Consider the following 17,937-nt stretch of genomic DNA (forward strand, 5'->3'; position numbering starts at 1 on the left):
CCAGGGCGAACGTGGCATGTTTTGGAGCGAAGCACGCTTACTACTGTCCTGACGTCTTGATTCCCAAAATGCACCTTTTAAATATGCCTATATACCATAGTCATCAGTAGTGAGCTTCAAGACAACAATGGTAACCAGTGTATGCCTACTTACTAAAACCATCAGTACTGAACTTCAAGACAACAATGATTACTGCGTTTAAATGTGCCTATTTACTGTAGCCATCTGTACTGAAATTCAAGGCAACAATACCACTGACACCTACACTAAAATCTGAGCTAGATTTGTATAGTTTTGAGAGGTAAACCAAGTATTCGTCAAGCATCGAATACTAAGTCGAAGATGAAATACATGTCATAGTCATGCAAGTTTTTTTTGCAAATTAGTTCATTTTTAAGCGCAGTTACCATGGTCCAAACGATTTATTTGCAATGAAAAAATGATTGGACTGAAGAATAAATGACGAAAGTTTGTGGAACCATGCAGCACATTATAATGACAGAAAACTTTTTTATGGCCCAATGAATATTCTTTTTAGCAAACATAGGTCCCGAAAACTTATTTCGTTATTAGGGATATCAATATATCTTGACAACGAAATAAGTTCCTAGGTTGGTTAGCAATAAAAATCTGTGGACCATACAAATGTCTCCTGTTACGATGTTATCAAAAAATCATTCACTTATTCGTGCCTGTATTATTTTGCACTACTGCTGAAGAAGGTTTGATTTCACAAGGCGTACACCGTAGCCTCGGTTTCTATAGTTAAAAAATGGAGAATGAAGTCAAATTAAATATTTGCCCCAAGAAAAACAGAGAACCCGCCAGTTATCTTCATCGGCTAAAGCCTCGCAAATGTGACTCAAAGTCATTAAAGGAGGCCGCGTGCTTGGATCGCACTCAAGAACTTGCGGGCAATTACGAAAAAACACGTGATAGAGCATTCTTCTCTATGATGTAGTATGGATAAAGTCACGTAGTGGAAGGAAATAGCTGACATTTGTGGAGCTACATTGATGGTGTGCTTAAGTACAAACTTAGACATTTCAGTATTTTAAACTGGTTCAAGTCTAGTTTCCCACACTATTGCCATCGAGAACTTGAGAGAAATATGCTAAAACCATTCGTGGAAAGATAGCTATAATATCGATGTTGTCAGATGGTATTAATAACCAAGTTAATGGTTAACACCAATATAATAGGTTGAAAATATACTTAAATACATATATTTTCAATGTGGATGGAGTCCCAAAGTATATTTCCTCCCCCTGTCCAATCGACTTAAAACGAACTCGAAAGACTACATAAATCCAGCGAAAATATTGAATTGGGACAACTAAACACCGGAATCATAAAATATAATATTACCTCAGACGGATGAAGTCAAAATCGAATCGAAAGAATAAATTAAACTTGCCTAAACATCCGCTTCGACAGTCGTTTTTCGGAGTACCTACAGCAAACAGCAATATTTGGCCATGTAGTAAGGCGAAAATACACTTGTGTATATTTTCAATGAGGATGGAATCGCAAAGTATATTGCCTCCTGCTAACCGGTGAACTTAGAACGAACTCCAAGTACAACACAAACTCAGCAGAAATATTGAAAATAGATGCATTGTAACTACAAACCAGTGACGCTATATATCACAATACTAGCGGATGAAATCCACCAGCGGATGAAATCCAAGCGGAATCGGAAGAATAAATAAAACCAGCCTAAACATCTCTTCGGAGTGCCTACAGGCAAACAGTAATCTTTTTCCTTCCCCGGGAGAAAGGGATGCTGTGCTTTGTTTACCTTCCGGCGCGGCGTCCCGCGTGTCTCCTGGATCGCGGGGGTCGTCTGGCCTGAGGCCTTGGAGGTCCGGGGGCGGAGAAGGCCCTCCGCGAGGGGATCCTCCGACGCGTCCAGGGTCCCGCCCTGTACTCCCAAGGGGCCTCCTCGGGCCCCACGGGCCTCCCCGCCCCCTCCTCCGCCGTCTCCTCGCCCTCCTCCTCCTCCTCCGGATGCAGTGAAGATGCGTCCTCCTCCTCCTCGTCCACGGAGGCGCCAGGCGCCCGCAGCCACGACCACAGCATCGCCGAGAAGGTCAGCATCGCGTCTTCGACCCCCGACCACCCAAGACACCGGACTCGACAACAGCATAATACGCCGCCTTTAGCACGCACGACACCCGCCCACCGGCCGGCGACGCGTATCTGGCAGAATTGAACTCTGCCGGATACCGTGCCGGAAGCACGAGGTATTCACACGACTCTTCTTATTTTTACCTCTTCCTTTCACCGCTCGAATACACTCGCGTAGCTGCGACGTAATCCGAATGGGAGCACTTGAAACTCATGCACACTAACGGCTCTCGAAACGGACACCATTTTTTCTTCTTCTTACACTTCTTCTCTAGCCGAGAGGAACACAATGAAGAAGGAGCACAACACTCGCGAGAAGATACTGTTGCGGCAACACAATCACTCACATCACCCAACCGGCACGTGGGACGTTTTAGCGGCACGGACGGGGGATAAAACGACGCGCGATCGAGTCACGCGAACGCTTTACTCACGGACGAAGTCGTGGGACGCGAGGCACGGGGCAGGCGGTGGATGTTTGCCGGAATGCTACCGAGGGATCGCGGGGGGGATTCAGAACCAAGGGCCGGACTCGTACGAATCGGATGATCGAAAAGTGGAGGACCGAAGCGGTGGTGGAAGTGTCGCGGCTCCACCGGAGACGAGCGCTCCGGGAGATGGACTCCGGGAGGCTGAGGAAGAGGGGACACTCTCATGGTTCGATCGCGGGGTGCGTGGTGGAGCCACTGCTCTGAGTCGACGTTTTTAAAATCGGCCGAAACGGACGACGGGAAGAAGGGCGGTGGAGGGGGGAGAGAGGGAGGAAGAGTGAGGAGGTGTGGTAGGGGGGGAAAGAAGGACAGGGGGGTGGGAATAGTCGCGGGGAGAAGGTGAGTGGAGGGGGGTGTCTTCTTTTGAGGAATATCGGCAGGAGGAGATAAGAAGGGATCGCTTGGATAAGGACGTGCGCTTCCTCGGTGCTCTATATCTCGAAAGGTATGACGGGATGGGAAGGGTTTTGCGGGGTATTCGCGGCCGTGACTCCGTCGCCACACTATCCTTTAATGAACACCCCTAACTATGTTGCAAATGAGAGAGTAGGAGAAATCCTTTGATACACATCAATAAGAAATGATCTCAATGTACTGGAAGTAAGTACACGGTCAAAACTGCCAAAAAGTAAAGATAAGATTCAATTGATGATAAATATATATATCACGCAGCAAAATAAAACTCAACTCGTGATGAAATAAGTGCAAAACTTATGGGGATACCATTCAGCGCGATAAGTTTTTAACTTACGTAAAAACACAGGCGATGAGATAAACATAACCACTGTTCTTCAGCCAAATTATTAATCAATAATGAAGTGTGTCTGGCATGAAAATGGGAGGCACTAAGATAGGGTGCGTGCGATGGGGAACAAAAATTATTGTCAACGACTAAAATCGTCTTTAAAATAAACAAAGGTATCTTTATGGCGGCATACTATTGTGCTATAAATTACTGACGGTCAGAGAAAAAAGTGATGGCATGACGTTACAGAGCAGCAGTGATACATGACATGTAGTATGGTTCAGCGTAGGATGTTATCTAGGGCGCAGCAGTATTGGTACAGAAAGATTCAGATAGAGAGAGAGAGAGAGGGCTTCAGCAAAAAGGTGTTCTCACTGGAAGGTGTTGAAGATGTGTTAAAGTGACCTCACGACCCACGCTCGGACAAAGAAAGGAAAAGAGAGCAGAGATGGATGAAACTAGGGGGGTGGGGTGAGAGGTGTCCGGGTAGAAACAATACATACTGCGAAAACACTCTCCGGGACGTCTCCTTTTGAATGGTGCGAAAGGACGGAGGCGGGAGAGGTGCCCGAAAACCTTTCTATGTGTTGTGTCCAAATCAGGGAAGGAGGGCGGTGGGCGGGAGGCGAGGGAAAAAAGGCTCTGACGATGGAACATCCACGAATAGAGAGCCTTGCCCACCTAAAACATGCACGAGACTGAGGTGCTTCTCGTCGAGGCGGTCACCGAGGGACAACGCAAGGCAGTGTGACGTGTCCTCTAGCAGCAGATATGGAAAGTGGAAAAGTTCACGTCAGAACGATGCACGAAAAAAAATATCATTCCTTGCCGTAATTCTTACATCACATCGACATTCACACCGAACTTTATCCTATACTGAGTGGCTGAGGCAGTTATTATCTCGTGTCGCCGCTTTTTATCAAATCATTTCGTGCATTCCCTGAGTGAAAATTTCAAGTCATGCATCTGGACTGAACTGGGTGAACTCCACCATCGCCTATCCCTACCAATCTCTGGGCTGAATCACCGCGTAAGTGAGCAAAGCAGTATCCTAGTACTGAAAAGAATCACGCATTATTTCTTCTGATTATTGAAAATTGCTTCTATATTACCTCAAACTATTAAGCACTAATATTTTGCTGAGAGGTCAATGGGAAGAGATCATATCCAAAGAATATATTCCAAGTAAGTTCACTGTATCCAATCTGGCATAACATCTCTTGATGACACCTTTTAGGGAGGGAAATTGTTGGAGATGGTCATTATCGCACAGCCAACGTAAAACACTATCGTAAAATCGTATCCAATTATGTACACCATATTTTATTAGACTCCGAAGAAAATGGTATAACAACACATCATTCACGTACTTTTCACCTCGCCTATCCCATCGGGACGGGGGAGTAAAGGTGGGCAATAAACCGCATCATTTACGCTTTCTCCTCTGTAGTCCGTGCTGGCGGAGGAGTGGAGGAATACACATCCAAAGCACGGGAAAACGTGCTGGAAAAGGGGCAAGCCAACAAACGCAATACGCACTTCCTCCTGTAAATAAAGAAAGGGGGTAGGGGTCCAAAGAGAGAAGGGGTGGGGTGCTGGTCTGTTCCTCTCTCTCTCACCCCGTACCCCTCCGATTTCGCCGGAGGGCGACTATATCCCTTTGGCGCAAGGAGCGCGGGGAGGCGCCCGGCGTGTGTTGATACGACGCGCACCCACCGATCACTCAACACACGTCGTCGGCCTCGCAAGCACGGCGGCACTCAAAGTCACACCCGCGCGGTGGCGCGTCCACTCTCCGCAGCTCCTCTGTCTCTCACACGCCTCCGCACCACGTCCCGACCGGCGATGGACTGGCGCACCACCCAAGGGAGAGAGAGAAGTGCAGAGCGAGTGGCTGGCTATGAGTCGCCGGCACCTCTCCCTCCCTTCCCAACCCCTCCTCTCTCTCCACCTCTTGACTCTGTTGTTTTCCCGCCGTCTCCCCCAGCCACCCCCCCATTCCGCCTTTCATTCCCACCCCTTCCCCAACACTCACTCACACACGCCATTGCCGCCCGTATATCCACACCCCTTGCTCCCATTTCTTGCTTCGGTGTTTTTTTCCTTTTCTTTTACACCACCAAGTTCTCTCCCGCTTCCTCCACGTCCCTCGGTTCTATTAGGTGGTGTCAGGGTTAAGCCCTCTCTTGCTAATTACACGGTTTTGATTTCCACCTTCTTTCACCAGCCATGACTGAGCATGTGTATGAGCTTGTCCAACTAGTTAGATGTCAGCGCGGAGAAAGAGAACGCATAAATTTCATTTACCAATATATAACGTTGTAATTCTTATTTATCCAAATCTCACTCGCAAATTATAAATCAAACGCTCTACTAACTCCTAGCTAAGAGTAGAAAACCTTGGCGGCAATTGCAGCCCAATAGCCAGAAATTGGCATCGGGGAGGGTTTGGGCAGTACGCCGGTTGCCTATTAATGATTACTTGTGGTCATTTCATTGCTCCACACATTTGATAATCGAAAATTAAGCTATACATTTCGTTAGTATAAAGCTGAAGTTTAATGCCATCATTTTTTTTCACCGAAATGCTGGGAGTTACAATGATTCGTGTTCCATAAACGTTTGTTTACGAAATCCGCCTGAGTTTCCGAAAACTTTTGAACTTTAGATCCGTGTCAGGAATGCTAGATTTTATCCCAGTTCGAACAAATTTTAGATCTGAGAACATAATACCAATTAACAACTTTCAGTCACTGAAAGCCAGAGGCTAAGCGCCCTTGGGCTAGTTGTCACCTAAGGGGATGTATTGCGGACAGTTGCCCCAAAGAGAAAATATTCAGGGGAATAGGGGGAGCTTGAAGCCAAAAACCCCATATGTACGTGGTTACGTGCCTCGGCAGCAGAACCAAGTAACATGAAAATTATTTTCACATCTATGACATTGAGCGCCAATCCCATGGGTCACGCCCAAATTCGATCTCTCTCTAGAAGTCTCCACACAGGGCTGCTCAGAACACTTCTCATGCAATGACGGATCATTCCGAGCCATTTGACCTTTACTCCGCGTCTGAGGCTCTTGAGAATCGATCCCTTTCCGCTGAAACTTGCTTGTTTTAAATTCAAAAAGCGGATCATTCTCCTGGATCGTATCATGAAGTAGGTGATGCCGATAAATCTAATTATAACCGCAAAAACCTATACTAGAGGCCACATTTGAAAGAAAGGAATCTCTCATGAAATTGATGTTGCAATCCGCATGCAAAATAAAAGTCAATGGAATTAGAAAAAAAACTTATTGATTTCCAAAATTCCTAGACAGATATTCTCCGCATGGAGTCATTCGGATTAATGGTATGGGGTAAGACAAGCAGCTGATTTCGAATCCACAACTAGGTTTGCCTAAAAATCATTGATTGGAATTGGGGGATGAGTTGAGGAATATGCATCTAGAGTACAAGTACTCCTCAATAAGGGCGCTTACGGATCCAAGTTATAATGCCTAGCTCCACTGAAATCAAATCGACAGCTGGATATGCTCTTCACTCACTCTCGACTCCGGTTTCCACAGCGACCAACTCGATCCATGATGATGTAAATCCAGCTTTATTCGAAGCACGACATATACCGTGCACGATGCTTTATATTGTCTCTGAAGTTCCAAAGCTTGTGGAGGAAATTGATGACTCTGCATATTTACCTCACAGTACGCAATATTATTCCATGTTGAAGGAGTGAAAAAACTCGGCGCAAGAGCAAAATAAAATAAGCAACAAAAAGCCACCAGTTGAAGATAATAATATTTTTAAATCGCGCAGGAACTTTTTTAATTAAAAAACTGTATAGGTACACATATTTAAATAAAATGATGCGATAGAATTGATATACTTATTTAAAATGATGTAATTTCAACAAATAACCCGTCCAAAATCAAATGGATCGACAGAGTTAGTAACAAAGAAGTCCTAAGAAGAGTAGGAGAGAAGAAAAGCCTCATGAAAACCTTAATAAGAAGACGGAACAACCTTATAGGCCACATCCTGAGGCATGATGGCCTGATGAAGACAATCGTCGAAGGACAAGTGGAAGGTAAGAATGGAAAAGGAAGACCTCGAACAAAATATATGGAACAAGTGAAGAGAGATGTGAAAGAGAAGAAATACGTAGGTGTGAAAAGATTAGCTGAAAGGAGAATAGAGTGGAGAGCTGCGTCAAACCAATCCTAGGATTGTAGACCAATGATGATGATGAACCCGTCCAAAAATTGATTGCGTGAATATGCTATATTTAAATAAAGATAACAGTTTTATGGAGAAATTCCGTTTTCTCCTCACTCTACTAAGCAACCAAAAGGCTGCCGTGCACAGACGAGAGTTCATTCCGAAATAAGCCACGTGCTCATAAGTGTCATGGATACAGGGAAACCTATTTCACTGGGCCATGGAGGTTTCCGCTTGGGGGTATCCGAAGGCCTCGCATGTGATATGGACCAGGGACATAACCATTAGTAGCCCAAAGCCCGACCTACTGGGACACTAAGAATCCAGAATAGAGCATCATAACGGCATTCGACAGAGGGCATTAGTGACATCGCCTAAAATGTACAATACCGAGTCTCCCTTAAAACGGACTACATGTCGCACGGTACGCATGCTCCGGTGTCTGTCAGTCTGTTTCAGGATAAGTCGTTCGTTGAGAGGGTACACGCACTCATCAAACAGAGGCAGTGGCACTTGGAGCAAATGCGGTGCGGGCGGTAATGTTATGATTCCCCCTTCCCTCCTCTTTTCAATCCCAGACCCACATCCCCCGTACATTCACACCCCATTCTGCCCGTATACACACTCAACCATTCCTCACACCTACCTCCACCCTTTCCCTTCACGTTCTTCCCTATCCTACCCCTCTCACCGTTTTCCTCGCTCTCGGCTTCTCCTTTAGATCCTCCAACCTCCCTTTGAACGCTTGCACGCCGTTTTCCATTTGCAGCCGCCTTTATATTTTTTTATTCACCCCCTTTTTCGCAGATCCGCCTCCCAAAAACCTTTCCCGCCTACCCTACGTCATAGCCTCACCGCCTTTCCCTCCCTATCTTACCCCCCACACACCCCCAACCTACCCCTTCACGCCCCGACCCGCAAAATACTCCACCTCGCCACCGCTGACAACTCCTCTCCCATTCGTACCAGCTTGTTAAAGTTCGACGCCGCATTATCGAATCATAAATCTCATCACGGTGTCACTTTGCAATCGCTTTGCGAGAGTTTTATGACACTTAGCGGTGGGGGAACTTTTCTGTCAACTCCCCTCTTCCAGCTATAGAGCGATTCGATCAAAAGGAATCGGAGGAAAAAAAACTAATCCTCTTATAACGATCTGCGGTGATAAAGGAAGAAGTTACGTTCTGCTGTCCCCAGGATTGTTCTTGGAAACTGCAGTCGGTTCTTCTAACGAGTGCTTTTTCTCAAAGGCGGTCAGGACTCACTCATAACCGTCAAAGTAAACTCTAAGGCAGTGGTATATCAAAATATATTCTTGTTGTTTAGAGCCTGCAAATCAAAGCTGCGGTAAGTGTGAGCTGACAATGGAATGTATCGGGTGAATAAGACGGAGTCCTTTTCTGATCATGAACATAGTACCGTATTCAAGTGTAAAAATAGTGCCATCACGAAGTGTGGCTCGTAACTGAAACAGCGCTCATTCTAAATTATTTCATGAATTGATATTTTTATCTAAATTTTCTTCAAATAATGAGAGTTGTTGCTCAATACGCTCCCAAAAATTAAGTAATATTAAAATGAAAAAAACATAATTGCCAAATTATAATTAATTCAATCACTATTAGCAGGATTAAATAAATCGATAAAGCGGTAAATAAAAACTTGAAAAGAAGTTGCATGATAGAAAGGGGTCGTGGAATCTATTTCGTGAACAAGAATCTTCAGATTAACAACTTTACCGCAAATGTTAACGCAAGGAAACAACAAGAATTTAAAAAAAGTTATTTTAATTATCAACTAACTAATGTCTTGTCGCATAAAAAGCCTATTATAGTAGCCGCTTCCGTGGAATAACTTTTCTTGAAACCTTTTTTCCAATAATGATGTTCCTGTATGTATTAAGTAGTGAGGCCTTATAATCCAATCTCATTTACATGTAATATGTATGAGCTTCAGATCGTATTTTTTTCCATTCGTCCCTCTGATAGAAGCACATCCTCGATCGCGTTAGTTGAAATGACGCAAGTGCGTGTTTGGACGCCACGGCGGCGGGGAGGTTGGATTGGAACACACCTCCCGCCCCCGGGAAACAAACCGACCGCCTTATTTTGCACCACCCGAAACCTTTACTTCAACGCTTCCATTTCTCCTTCTTAAATATTTTCCCTGCTTTCCTCCTCCTCTCCTCACCACCTCGGTCTCACCTCGCCTGTCCGCACTTGTGTTTACTCCCACCAGGCGGCAGCACTTTTACCACTCTCTCTTTCACCACCTCGCCCACACCCTCACTCGCGTTCCCTTTGATTCCAGAGCTTTCATTTCACTCCTAAAAACCTATCACCTCCGCCTTACTCCACGCCAGCATCCCTTCATAATCCGTGAGCCTACCTCCATCCCTCTCACCTAAAACCAGCTCTTCCTCCTCTCATCAATATGTTCCAGTTCCCAAAACTCTTTTGTCAAACCATGGCACGTGTAACTTACATTTTCGAGACGTATATTCCATTTTTAATATGTAGGAGCCCCTTAGAGGTTCCACTAGATTAAGCTTTAACATTTGATTAACTGCATCCAGTGGTGGATCCAGGATAGGGACAAGGGGGGTTAACTTACCAGCAGTAGTGGGGGTCCGAACAAAATTGTAATTCTATCCAGTGTAAATTGGATGCCCAAAGGGGGGGGAGTTATAGCCCCCTTAGCCTCCCCCATAGATCCACCACTGACTGCATCCATTCACAACTAAATCTGGTATAATATTCTTTCCCAGCAACTGCTTGTATACAACCAAATGTTTACACCCGTGCCCATTAGTACAGCTTATGTTTTGGATGATAAAATATACAGTTGTGACACATCTTTCCTAAGAGGTTACTTTGAAAGCAGTAAAAATCCATTAAATATCAATAATTTTACTTAGTTTGTTATGATTCTCTGCATAAACTTGCACTCCTACTTCCATGGAATTCAAACAAAGGCTACACACCTGCTTAGATCCATTTGGCTTAATTCGAAACACCGGAAATTTTTTCCGATTTTCCCATAAATAGGCACAGTTTTCTCTGCGATCTATCTTTTGTAAACTACACTACCAATATATTACAAACTAGTAATTTCGATTGCATACAATATTATGAAACCCGGTAGTGACATCAATAGTCGCAACAATTTGAGGAAGAGATCAGGTTATCCGGTTACAGTATAAGTTCCTGAATGTATGGCGGAAGAGTAATAGGTGGAGCTGGCCGCATTCGCTTACTAAGGGAGCGATACACGAGTTCAGACAACAAAATTTAAATAGGATAATGATAGCATATGCGGCTAACTGTGAAAGTTTCCAAAGGCAACAAAAGTAAAATATTTAGTCGGTAAACGAAATCAACAGTGTGCTATCAGCAAGTCCTTGCTTTCATAGGCTTCAAATTTGCCACCAAAACAACCAGGATCATTCATCCCACCAACGCACATGCATTGTAAACACTGTCGTATCATGATGATAACTGTCTACCATGTCACTGAGTGTACAAATATGCTTGTAGGGCACGAATATTAGTGATGAACGCTTGAAATATCCAACAGTTGCACGATAAGCAAGGCAATGAGGAAATAACTGATAACGAGGGCAACGGAATTCCAAATGAAAGGATAATAGTCCCTTTTCCATTTCCAGCTAATTGCAACCATCCCGGATAATTGCTTACGAATGCAGTTCCTATTGCTTATTTCTGAGGGAAATATCGCAATGAAGGCTTTAATTAAACACCTGACTGCCGCTCTATATTAATACTTTTATAATCACTTTTGTCTCATTTATGTGTTGCATCTCGGCATCTCCAGCTAAAAGGAAAATGTATGCTCCCAAATTTGATGAGTTCCCCACATGTACTTATAAACTTACCATTCTTGGAGTCGGCTGTACATGTACTAGTCTAATTTCGTGAGCTATTAAAAATTATGCTGACTAATTCCTTACGTGGACACTATTTTTCAGACAAACACTTACTCTTAGAACTAATTTGCTAAGCTGTGATATAAAACTGTGCTTAAATTGACGACATGACTTTACGACTTTATGCATAATTTTATGAATTTCGCTAACAAATTATATAGCCGACACTGAATGTCACACTGTGGCCTGAGTATCCGAGAATCCATCTGCGAATACATTTGGACATTTTATAATCTGCTACTCTCTCCATGCCTCTCCGACGAAGATTAGATACACCACAGTCACCCAGCTCAAATAATAATCCATCGGTCAAATCGAAAGAAGAAAAATGAAGCATAAGACCACCATATGAACTTGCACAAGCACATCTCAACTCAAGTCCATTGGGTATTAAATCCAACCCCTCTAGCACCAGCGGAGAGCCATCACATGGAGCCATGAGAGAGTAGACCGAGATCCCAAGTAATAAAAAAATTATGCCCTCCATTCCACTCCGAAGAAGTTTTTCCTCTTGGGGATCGAGATTGGTATCGCATCCAATAAATTCCCAGCGAATGCTCCGGCCACTGGAACGGTGGAATCAAGGTCCACGGAACTTATTGACCGTTGCGAATAAAAGGTAAATAAAAAGAAATTCTACGGCAGTTATGATATGAAACGAGTCTGACTGCTGTTGGATTGGCTTTACTCAAACTTCAGTAAATATGACTCAATCCTCTGAACCACTATATCCATTTCACTCGGATGAAGTCAGGACGAGGTATTACAAATAAAATCCAATGTGTATAAAGACATTAGCTTTTGATTTGCGGAATGGAATATAGATTCCGTTTCCGGCACGTGTCCCTCAAGGGAGTGATCTGTGTCTCCTCGCGTGTGTGATTCTCGTTTTTAACTCGACGATGAAAGGGAACCGTTGCGTTGGGTGGCCTCCTCATCCACCTGGCGTGAAAGGTAAGACAACTTGTTGGATCCCGCCTGGGGCGAGAATAAATTATTCCCCTGGCTCAGACAATCGAATAAGAGGCGCGAGTGCACATCTGCAGCAAATGTGCGTGCATCGCGCTCTGAGGAAATCACATCAAACGCTTCCCCACCCCAAACCATTCCAGTAGCTGACGATGACGGAGCGTGGCTGACGGTGAATTTGCGAGAGACAAGACGAGAAAGAGTGGGAGCCGTTGGAATGAGGGATGCGGGAGCGATGGGATGGTAATCCACGCCGTCGATCACAAAGGCACCCGCCGCGGAAACATTCACGCGCCCCCACACCTCGGAAAATCACAATGGCGGGAATAAAATTCCTCCCATTTCCAATTAGTGATGGGAAATAACTCAAGATGAATCTCCAGGATATTTTCACATGTTCAAAGCTACAAATCATCGTATTTATGAGATGGAAATCATTACAATCATATACTGTAATTGACTAATATCTTGATGAAAGGGAAATGTGAAGTGATGTAATTCCTGTGTCCTGAAAACACAGTTTTCGGTGAAGCGATATATTTTAAAATTACTTATGGTAATTGGAGAAGAGTAGCAAAAATATTTATACACAGAGATCAAACACCGTCATTTTTAAAGTTCAATTGTGATTACACCTCAAGCTCCAAAAAGAACTACTAAGGGCTCAAATTCATCAAATCATAAAAAGAGAACTTATAGACCTCTAACCCGACGCAATCACTCGGATTTGTTGCTTAAAAAGAAAAAATGGAATTTTACTCATACGCAAATAACTATTTTTAACTATACAATCCACATCCCCTATACCTCTCTTTAAATTTCTGCCCTGTTTTAATTCGATATCTTTTGCGACGACATTCTTTACTTATAATTCGCCAAAGTTTCCCGGGCGACTCGGCGCGACCAAGACAGCGAACAACGCTTTTATGAAAAAATGAAAAAAAAAATATATGTCAACGCCGGCTTCTATAAAAATATGATGCCAACGCCGATACGGAAAGATTGGAGAAAATCTTTAATCATCCGAGGTCAGGATCCGTGAGGATGGGGGGAAGGAGAGAGGGAGTCTGCGGTTCGCGGTGAGGGAAACGAACGGGGCGGGGCGGGGTTCGAAGGGAGGCTCGTCGATTCCCGGGATTTGTGGCGGGGACATCGCGGTGGAAACCGTTCCCCCCCCCCTCCCCCCATAGAAGCCCCCTTCCCCATCGGCGGCGTCAGATGAGGGAGAATGGATGAGCTAGCGGTCGGACAAAAGAGTTTGAGCCTCGGCGTACGTACACTGGTGAGGGTGGTGAATGTAACCACCGTTCATATAAAAAACGGGTGAGGAAAGGAGGGTAGATATTCGCGGGATGGAGGGAGAAGTAGTTGAGTAGAAAGGCAGGAGTGGAATGGGTTTTGGAGGGGTGGCGGATGAATGATCTACCTCCAGGGGCGGAAAAGGATGTCGGGATCGGGGACCACGGTCTCCTGATTGGTTGCTGCGGGAGCAGGAAAGGTTCCTTTTGTCGTTTCGCGATCTATTCTACTTTTTTCCTCTTATTCACTTCTTTTTTCCTCTTCCTATTTCATTCTGTGAGAGGCCTCCTGCTTTCATTTTCCGCGCGTCCCATCCGGTAAATCCTTCCCGGCCGATAATTCCCATTGCTACTCTCAATGCCATTGCCGAATTCAGGAAAGTTGGTTAAAATTTCGCGTCTATTCACAGTACCTGGATAAAATGTGAGCAATAGATTGGAATAACGCCTCGGCCTCTGCTCATATTAATCGGTCTTTAAACAATACAATCGTTTCAAAGTATTAATAGTGTTAAAATGTTTCCATTCCGCAAATTTATTTGCATCAGAGTTTTAGATTTTTATCTAATAGGGAAGAAATATTTAGCAAGGTTTTATAAAATGTACCCGGGACATTCGTGACCCCACAAATAGTACTCAATGAACAGTTTACATGCAAACGTTTTTGGCATTCCTGTGGAGGCAACTGGAATAGATTTAAAATGATCCAGCTCGAATGTATTTGCATTTGCAAATGCGAATGGCCACCAAATGCGAATGTAATGCAATTTGGTGGCCATTTGGTGTAATGGGTGCCATTTAATGACCAGCAAAAGAGACCACCCGTGATCTAAGCACCATTAGCGATGCAATTGTTAGTGCTCTCGCCGCAGTTATCCAACGCGGGTTTGCGAGCACATTTATTGGCTTATTCCTATCGACATGGATTCCTCGGCTGCAAGAAACTGCGGACATAACCGTCTTGCATAGCCGCACGTGCTCCATACTCCACTGTCCTTTCATATTCCGATATATCTTATCCTTTTTACCCACGATCCGTCGACTCATCTCCCGCCTACGCTAATCCGGCAGCTTTTTCTTCCGCAGAAGAGGAACGGCTCCCACGCCGCGATGGCTTTTCGACGACAATGGGGTATCACAGTTCCGCGATGGCGCGGATCTGCGCGAAAAGGGAGTTGATCCTGTGGCTGAATGGGAATCATCTTCTAAGTTGATTGGGTTGCGTCATATATCCCTTTCAAAAGCTACCCTTCAAGATATGGAGACCGCTAAAAAAAATAATTAGGCAACGTTTTCTTTCTTTTTTCGTAACCGTGACTGTGCAACAAATGAAATAGGATTATTGACACACGTTATGTAAGTATTTTGCCGCATTAAAATTTTGAAAAATTGTATATAAAATAGATTTCCTTGAAACTCGAACTCATTATTTTTTAAATGACAAGTTAAAATGGGGAATTATGAAAAAAGTAAAAGAATGAAAAACATTTATAATCCTTAAATACCGATCAATACCGTTAATATTTAAAAAAACACACAAACTACCTGGATTTCATAAAAAAAATTACAGTGGTAGCAAAGCTCGCTAGATGCATAGAATAAGATACTAAGATCCAGAATAAGAAAAAATTCATGAATGCTACAAAAGGAGTCATTGTGGTCTGGTCGTTACATATGGGACAATGCAATATCTGTTTAGTTGATAAGTTCTTGGAAAATCTAAGCCATTTCGAGGACAGTAATTGGAATAGAAGTTATATCGAATTATATAGCAAAAGAATCCTTTTAAGCACGAAAGCGAACGAAAATATTACAGATGGTATAAATACCCACACAATTACACATGTGAAATAAGCTTTTTCTTTCGTGTATAAAATCAATAATTCCAGTGCCCAATAACGCATGTAAATAAGATGTTCCCGGTGAACACATTTTCAAGGCTCTGCTTGCGTAAGTTTTCTTCAGGAAGAAGCTTTGAAGTCAGGAAGAAAGAAAATTTAAGTGCTTGCAAAAATAACAAAGGCGATAAAAGTAATTTTGCTAAACACTTAATATGCAACTGCCATAGGAGCGATTTTAAAATGAATATTCTAAAATTATGCAACGACCGCCGTAAATTGGACTCCTAGAGAGCAGTTGGAAATATTAAAAATTAGTGAAAGTCTGGACAGTGCTGTGGTAAACGAATATCTTTACCCATCCTTTTCGCTATTCTGGCGTCCGTTTTAAAATTCATCTCTTCCTCCGTTAGGTAACTAGATAGCAATAATAAGACAAATACATCATAATTTACGCCTGAAGATGATGATACTCATCGAAACACGGGTCGCGTTATGTAAAGAAGTAGTGGTATAAGTAATAGTGAAATATCCAAGAAAACTTATAATGGAATACCACATAGTTAATAAAGAGTTAGGGAATTTTGCTTGTGTGCTTTATTTTCAAGAAATTTTTAAATATAAAAATATTTCAAAACACTACCTTCACCTTCGCAGCTCCCTAGATAGCATACTTAAATATTATTGGCTGTTTAGTGTAGGAGGATCCAAGGGACAATGTACATACTTTTTAAAGAATCCTTCATGGAGAGCATCGCAGTGAATACTATTGCATTAAGTAGAATACTCGTCGCCTCACGAACACTTGCGCGGGGGCATAATAGTGGTCCCATGGATATGAGCTGAATACTTATATTTCTCAACATCTGCTTTATCCGTCTCGGACACATCGGACCGATTATTGCACGCCTTCAATCGCGACGCCAGCCGAAATCTCTCTTTGTCACAACGCACCCTATCCCCAATTTGTCACAGACACCGTCAGTCACCTTCCTCGCCCCCGAATGACGCAATTTCCTCTTCTTGTGATGGCTAATGCATCAGATACTCCATTCTACATGACACGATACGTGATATGCAGCTTCTTTCTTTGATACTTGTTGCGATTCATGGAATAACTTGCCTAAAATATAAGAGATGAACAGCTATTAAAATTATTAAAATTTTATGTTACGAACTGCTATTTCTACTGACTAAAGAAACAAGTAATTATACGTAACTTCTGAAAACGCGTAGGCTGTTGTTGTTTTGAACTCTTATTTTACCAATTGTATTTTAACTGTATTATGAAAAGAGAATTATATATTGTCGTTGATATGTATTAGTAATGCGATTAGATTGTTATTGAATTGCTGGTGGTCTTAAAAGTTGTGTGTTACAGTTTTTGTTCCAAATGGACTTTATTTTCTCTGAAGATTTCAATCGTGTACTATTCGAATGTCTCAGGCCAATGACGTGGGTCTCAAACAAATGTCCACTTAGAGGCCACCATTGTCCCAACACACGCCCACAAGGCACCCACCTACCCATCACTCTCACCTTCACCACATCCATCACCTAACCACCCCGTCCAACGAATCACTCAACCTCCGTAACTTCCCCCTCCCCAAGCTCCCATTCAATCGCAACTCCAACGCCCTCCATTTCCACACCACCAGCTCTGATTCCCATCGCCATACCGGTATTTTTCACTTCACACCATATCTCCGATCGGACGAATTGCATTTTTCATTCAGCTTTCTGGTTCCTCCCAGAATGTCAGGGGCTATTTTTTGCCACTGTGAAAAGTGCGCCTTCCATTTACTGTGAAGTGTTTATTTCCAATCCATATCTAGACTCCTCCCTGGTCGACATCCTTTACAGGGCATTATCTTAATTCAACTGAAAATGTATAATTTTTTCCGTATTGGATTTAAAAATTGAATGGCTCTGGTTCTGTCCAAAAGTAGACCAAATAAATTCACGTACAAAAACAAAAAAATTGAATTTCTTTTTAAAGGAGTTATCTATTCCACGATTTTTGGTCTTTGAAGAGTTTAGTTTGACTTTTTACGAATATAAATTATTCGGGTGAAATGTTTAGTGCAATCATCACAAAGATTAATTATTAATATTCTCTTGATAAGGATTACAAAATGACTATTACAATTACAGGTCTCTAAAAAAGTGTAAATTGTAATGGACTATTATCGGATTTAAATAGAAAACATCATTTGGTCTCATTAATAAACAACAAAAATAATTTTCAGACTTGTACTGCAGATTTGCAGCTGCATATTCAATTTTCTTTCTGAGAGAGAGTT

General features: G+C 43.1%; 1 protein-coding gene across 6 annotated transcripts in view; it reads right to left on the reverse strand.

Annotated features, from left to right (window-relative positions):
- Window positions 1-17,937, reverse strand: part of LOC124157648 (cAMP-specific 3',5'-cyclic phosphodiesterase-like) — a 970,120-nt gene that overhangs the window by 573,854 nt on the left and 378,329 nt on the right. The window contains exon 1 of one of the 6 annotated variants that reach the window (XM_046532591.1): window positions 1,802-2,863. The exons of the other annotated variants lie outside the window; for them this stretch is intronic. Coding sequence (XP_046388547.1) covers window positions 1,802-2,100 — 299 coding nt within the window. The 5' untranslated portion in view covers window positions 2,101-2,863. Of the gene's footprint in view, window positions 1-1,801; window positions 2,864-17,937 lie in introns of those variants that run through there. 6 annotated transcript variants of the gene reach the window in all.

Source organism: Ischnura elegans, chromosome 1, assembly GCF_921293095.1.
Source record: "Ischnura elegans chromosome 1, ioIscEleg1.1, whole genome shotgun sequence".
NCBI lineage: Eukaryota > Metazoa > Arthropoda > Insecta > Odonata > Coenagrionidae > Ischnura > Ischnura elegans.